General features: G+C 39.7%; 1 protein-coding gene across 1 annotated transcript in view; it reads right to left on the bottom strand.

Moving 5' to 3' along the window:
* Window positions 1–1,720: 1,720 nt before the first annotated feature.
* Window positions 1,721–7,106, bottom strand: part of LOC141838888 (noroxomaritidine/norcraugsodine reductase-like) — a 10,171-nt gene continuing 4,785 nt past the window's right edge. Inside the window, exon 4 of the mRNA XM_074726501.1 lies at window positions 1,721–1,986. Within this exon, the coding sequence (XP_074582602.1) occupies window positions 1,813–1,986 (174 nt within the window). The 3' untranslated portion in view covers window positions 1,721–1,812. The remainder of the gene's footprint in view (window positions 1,987–7,106) is intronic.

Below are 7,106 nucleotides of genomic sequence, written 5' to 3'. Positions count from 1 at the left end.
TTTCTTTTTGTTATCGTTAAAAGGGTTCCTCATTTAAAAAGTAATATCAAAAAGACATTTCATATTTCAAAAATACCCCTAATTCTGTAGCAATTTTAGTTAAACCTGCTTAACATTCTCAAAATTATTGAATAATTATATTCAAAACTATTTTAATATGAATTTAAATTGCTCAAATATTGATTTGCCAATTTAATTAAAACTAATTCAAATATTATTAGAGCAATTTTAGTTCAACTTACTTACCAAAATTGCTTAAGGGCCAAAGGTTTTAACTGCTTCATGTTGGAGCAATTTTAGGTAAAGACCAAAGCTACTATAAAAACGCTTAAACAAAAGATATTTTTATCTTTTTAATATATATATATATATATATATTTTAATGAAACATTCTTCCGACAATAATAAAAATAAAGGACACTTTTTTAATTTTCGTCCTTTCTTATCGGTCCTTCATGATATTTTGTCCCTTAAAGTTGTTGTCCAGATATAAATGAGTTTTATAAGATTTAAGTGGCCGATAAGATGGGCGCCGACTCAAGGTATTGGTCATTAAAATCTTTTTTTTAAAAAAATATTTACTTTAATTTAAAATCAATTTAAAAATTATATATTTTAAATTTTAAATTATTTTAATTTTATTTATTATTGATTTTTAAAATTATATATATATATATATATATATATATATAAAATTTAGTCAATTTTTTTCATCTCAAAAAAAAATGTGCTATCGTAGTTATCGATAATTTCATATTCTTTTCCTCTTCTATCCATATTTTTGTGTTTCTTTTCTTTTTCATCTATTGATCTTGTGTCCTTCTCCATCTTTTCTAATGATACTTTCAAAAAAATATTTTTTCCTCTAATTTTCTTAATTTTTTATAAGAATAAAAAGTAGAGTTCTTGATTAATTTAAACATCAAATTAATTTTTTTATTACATAAACTAAAAATAATCAGTTTTAATTTTTCATTATATTTATAAATAAATTTTTTTTTATTGTTAACCTATTTAAATTTAAAATCTTTTTAAAATATGACATGTTATCTGATAGTTTAAATTTATTTTTAAAAATAATAAACTTAGAATTAAAAAAAATATTTAAGATATTAAATCTTATAAAAAAATAAATTTTTCTCTAATATATGAATAGACAAATAATTTATAAAATATTATTGACAATACCTAATACTTTAATATATAAAATAAATTTTTTAAAATTAAAATAATAAAATTTTTAATAATATCTAAAGATTAAATAATTTAATAATTTTATTAAATAAAAAAATATTAGCAAAATTTAAATACAAAATTTTATTAGTAATTTTACCCTTTAAAAAAATTAATATATTTTTTTAAAAATTAATTAATTAATTAATTTAAAAATTTTACCTAAAGCCTTTGGAAGGGCCCTGGATCCATCGTCAAAAGTTTCCCATAGAGATAGATGAGTGGTTGACTGTTTTCATGGCTATCTTTTAAAAATAAAATAAAATTAAAGAAAAACTAGAGAACTATCTCTTAAGAACTATCTGGAAATGTAACTTTAAAAAGGCAACAAATTTGAAATCTTTAATGACTTCTGCAATTCGTAACACGTTCAATTTCATGATTATTTATAAAGAGATAAATTGAAAAGTTATAATTGATCACGGTAAAAAGAGATAAATTGAGAAGTTACAATTGATCATGATAAAAAAAAATATTATCTCAACTTCATAGCAATTCAAATTCTTATCTTCGTCACCAACTTAGCCATATCCAAGACGAAATCTCCAATATCCAACTTTGATGTAGCAGTCGATCCGATCAAATGTTGCCGTTTATAGTTATTCCTCCGTCTGCGCAGATGACTTGCCCGTTGATGTAGCGCGCACCAGGCATGCATAGGAACGCCACCAGCGCCGCCACCTCCACCGGCTCCCCGATTCGCCCAGCAGGGATCCGAAGCCTTCCCATCGCCAACGACTCATCATTCAGCGCCTGCCTCAATCCGACAACAAAAGAAAACCATTTTTTTTTTTTGCGTTTTCACTGTCAACGATCCTCAAGAACGCAAATTGACTGCTCGAATTAAAGCTTGAAATTTACATGTTCAAGCAAGGGGGTTTTGATGGATCCCGGCGCGACGCAGTTGGTGCGGATGTTGTCGCGCGCCCACTCGCAGGCGAGGCTTCTGGTGAGCTGGTTGACCGCTCCTTTGCTGGTGTTGGCTCAGAATCTACAAAACCACAGCAGCACAAAGCAAGGAGAAAAAAAAAACGAGAAAAAAGAAGGCAACGAGGAAAAAACCAACGAGAAGAGAAAACTCTTTATTGCAGTGAATTGAAAACTACAGTCTTCGGTGGTATTTATACACCAAAAAAGATAAAGATTAACGTCACTTAAACCATACAATTAACTCCACGTAAGCCATAGAAATAGGAAAGATAACTAATGTTACGTTGTAGGATAAGAATGACCGAGTAATAAAAACTTATCAAGAAGATAAACGAATAGACGTGGTGACTCATGTCCGGATTATCTGCTAATATTACTCCCCCTAATCCTGACATGGTTGTAAATCATGGACGCCGAGTAGTTGTCGCATGGCAGCTAATTTCACTCCTGGCAATGCTTTAGTTAATACATCGGCTCGCTGTTCTCCGGTATTAATGAACTCAACCACAATCTGTCCATTCTCAACGCATTCTCTGATAAAATGAAACCTTGTATCTATATGTTTGCTTCGGCCATGGAATACTGGATTCTTCATAAGAGCTATGGCAGATTTGTTGTCAACAAATAACGTTACCGGCTTTGGCTCTACACCAGTTAATTCGCTGACAAGGCTCCTTAACCATAAAGCATGACAGGCCGCAGTTGTGGCTGCCATGAACTCTGCTTCACAAGATGAAAGCGCCACTGTCTTCTGCTTCTGTGAATTCCAAGACACCAAACTTTCGTTGAAATAAAAGGCCATTCCACTTGTGCTTTTTCTCCCATCGAGATCGCCGGCTAAATCACTATCCGAGTAGCCGAATATACCAAATTCCTGAGGTCCTTTTATGTAAACAAGCCCAAAATAGATTGTACCTTTCAGATACCTGAGAATTTGTTTGACCACCTTGTGATGCATGATTGTAGGCTTCTCCATGTATCTGCTTGCCATTCCGACGGAATATGACAGGTCCGGCCGTGTATGTAACAAATATCTCAGGCAACCAATGAGGCGCCTATACTCCGTGGCGTCAACTGGAGTCCCTTCCAAGTCCTTATGCAGCTGTGTCTTGGGTTCCATTGGATGCTTTGTGGCATTGCAGTCTGCCATCTTGAAATGAGACAGAATTTTCTTGGCATAAGCTGATTGTCTAAGTAAAATCCGGCTCTTTTGTTGCTCCACTTCAATCCCTAAGTAGTAGGAGAGAAGACCCAAATCACTCATCTCAAATTCTGCCATCATTTGTTGTTTGAACTTGTTGATGGTTTCTGTGCTACTTCCTGTCACGATGAGATCGTCGACATATACTCCAACAAGTATGCTTGCTTCTCCTTTACGTCTTGTATATACTGCATGTTCTTGCGTACATTTTTTGAAGCCAAGCTCTTCTAGACTCCTGTTCAGTCTCATGTTCCAGGCTCGTGGAGCTTGCCGCAGTCCATAGAGGGCCTTGGACAATCTGTACACCTTATCTTTCTGATTTGGTACCTCAAACCCTTCCGGTTGAGTGACATAGATTTCTTCTTCTAATTCTCCGTTGAGAAATGCTGACTTCACATCTAGATGGTGTACCTCCCAGCTTTGATTTGCTGCAAGCGCAAGAATTACTCGAACAGTATCAAGTCTAGCGACAGGTGCAAATACCTCTTCAAAGTCGATGCCGTGTCTTTGTACATAGCCTTTCGCCACTAACCTTGCTTTATGCTTAATGACTTTCCCATCTGCATCTTTCTTCAGTTTGAACACCCACTTTAGGCCGATAGGTTTGTGGCCTAATGGGAGTTCAGTTAGGGTCCAAGCCTTGTTCATCTTGATAGACTTCAGTTCCTCCTCCATTGCTTTGTACCAGCAAGCCTCGGTTGCAGCCTCTTGGTAACATGTCGGCTCTTCAGACATCACCATCATCACCTCTTCATTAATACCAACAATTTCCTCAGTGTTGGCGTAGATATCAGCAAGGGACCTATAACGGACTGGCCCTTCATAAGACTCGGGTGTATTTGATTCTGAAGATGAGGTAGCTGCATGGGCGTTTGATGATGGTGTAGATGGACTTGACACACTTGTCATGGGCACCACGGCTTCTGGTGTTGGTGCGACATCTTCCACTCCTGCCTCAGCATCTGCTGCAACAATCGGCTCGTCGGAATAGGATGCATCCAACATAATAAACTCCGGCAAATTTTCTTCATTGTTAGCACCTGCATTCCATGTCCATTCACAATTTTCTTGAAATATGACATCTCTACTTACTTGTAGCTTGCCACGCCTTGGATCAAATAGCCGATGAGCTTTGCAGCCTTCCTCGACACCCAAGTATACCATGGGTGAACTTCTGTCGTCGAGTTTCTTAAGGTGAGGGGTTGTGTTTTTCACATATGCAACACAACCGAACACCCTCAAATGAGCAAGATGTGGCTTCCTCCCCATCCAAGCTTCAAATGGGGTACGCTCTCCTAGCGCCTTAGTTGGGAGACGGTTTAGTAGATAGACAGCATGCCTAACCGCCTCTCCCCAGAACCTTGCCGGCATATGTGTACCCTTGAGGAGAGATCTTGCCATGGCCATAACGGTGCGATTACGGCGCTCCACAACACCATTCTGTTGGGGTGTGTAGGGAGCCGTGAGGTGCCGCTCAATTCCTTCATTTTCACAGAACTGAGTGAACTCCGTGGATAGAAACTCGCCGCCCCGGTCTGTTCGGAGTGTTCTGATCTTGTACCCAGTCTTGTTCTCCGTCAAGACTTTGAACTTCTTGAATGCTTGGAATGCATCATTCTTTGCTGCCAATAGAAACACCCACATCCACCTTGTGAAATCATCAACAATCAAAAATAAATATTTGTTACCGGCGAGTGTACATGGTGAGATTGGCCCGCAAATATCAGCATGGAGGAGTTCTAACGGCTTCTCTGCTCTAAAGTTTGCTTGGTACGGGAATGGTGACCTTGCATGCTTGGCCATCACACACACCTCGCAAAGCTTGTTTGGCTGGGGCAATAGTGGCACACCAACTGCCAATTTCTTCTCCCCCAAAAGCTTCAAGTCCTGGAAATTGACATGTCCGAGTCTTGCATGCCATAACCAGGTTGGGTCTTCTAAGCTTGCTATGAGACAGACTTGCTTGAACGTCTTCAAGGTTATCTTGTACAAGCGATTTTGTGTTCGCTTTACCCGCATCAAGAGCTTCCCGCTCCTATCAATCACCTTCATGGTATCTCCTTCCATGTGCACCTCGTTCCCAGTTTCTGTCAATTGACCAAGACTCATAATATTACTACAAAGTTTCGGAATGTAGTATACCTCGTGTAGAGCCTTCTGATCGCCATTCTTGCATTCGAACACAACCGTTCCCTTGCCCATTATCTCAATGGTTGATCCATCGCCAAATCTCACCCTCCCGGTGATGGTCTCATCTAATTCTTGAAACTTCTCGCGATGGCCGGTCATGTGGTTGCTGGCACCGTTGTCCAGGTACCAGATGTCTTTATCTTCTCCTTTCTTACCATTGCGGTACATATCCGGTAGGAATCTTTCTTCGCTGAGTAGAATGATATCCTGCTGCTCACGCCTTGTGTGAGACTCCTCGTGGGACACGGTCATCATCAGTGCTGGTTCTTCATCGGTGGCACAAGTGAGGTGAGCCTCATCACGACGCTTGCTGTAGCATTCAGACGCATAGTGTCCCATTTTCTCACAATTGAAACATTTTATATGTTTCTTGTCACGAGCGTGACTGTTGTTGCCGCTAGTGCCTCCTGCACTGTCTTGGCGCTGCGTACCACGGCCACGTCCGCGCCCTCGCCCACGCCCACGCCAGTTGCCACGACTGTGATTGCTGGATCCATGCCCCTTGCCTCTTGATGAAGTGTCCACATTGCTCCCTTTCTGTCGCATTTGCCATTCGGCATGAGTAAGTAGGAGCTCACCTTCAGTGTTGTTGGTGTTGCCATGTAATCGTAGTGTTCGTTCCTCATACGCCTTCAGTCGCCCTATAGCCTCCTCAAACGGCATAGTCTCAAGGTCGTGGAACTGCTCAATACCGGCAACAATAGGGAAGAATTTATCAGGGACAGAATCGAGCAACTTTTTTACCAGAGAGGAATCTTCAAGCGTGGCACCAAGGGTGGAGAACTTGCTGCTCAAGGCGCTGAGTTTTCCCGCAAACTCGTCAATCGTCTCGGTCTCCTTCATCCGGAGGGCGTCAAACTCGCTTTTCAATGTTTGTACGCGTGCCTTCTTCACCCGATCACTACCAAGATACCTCGTCTTGAGGCTATCCCAGACTTCCTTCGCCGTCTTCTTATTTGCGATTTGAAGAAGGATGTCTTCGGGGACACACTGCAAGATATATGCACGTGCCTTTTTGTCCTTCTTTGCATCTACCTGGGCTCCTTCTGCTGGCTCCACCGCCTCCCAGACTCCCTGGGCATCAAGAATTGCCTCTGTCTTGATCGCCCACACAGTGTAATTGTGAGGGCTTAGCATCGGATAGAGAAATGACACTCCGCCGTTCTCCTTCGCAGCAACTTGTGGGATGCCCGACATTTTTGTAGAATCGTGGATTCAAGGCTCTGATACCAATTGTTGGCTCAGAATCTACAAAACCACAGCAGCACAAAGCAAGGAAAAAAAAACAACGAGAAATAGAAGGCAACGAGTAAAAACCAACGAGAGGAGAAAACTCTTATTGCAGTGAATTGAAAACTACAGTCTTCGGTGGTATTTATACACCAAAAAAGATAAAGATTAACGTCACTTAAACCATACAATTAACTCCACGTAAGCCATAGAAATAGGAAAGATAACTAATGTTACGTTGTAGGATAAGAATGACCGAGTAATAAAAACTTATCAAGAAGATAAACGAATAGACGTGGTGACTCATGTCCGGATTATCTGC

This window comes from Curcuma longa, chromosome 11 (genome assembly GCF_044706935.1).
Source record: "Curcuma longa cultivar G26 ecotype Majalengka, Jawa Barat chromosome 11, ITB_CL_G26_1.1, whole genome shotgun sequence".
NCBI lineage: Eukaryota > Viridiplantae > Streptophyta > Magnoliopsida > Zingiberales > Zingiberaceae > Curcuma > Curcuma longa.
This window is presented reverse-complemented; position numbering and strand designations above follow the sequence as displayed.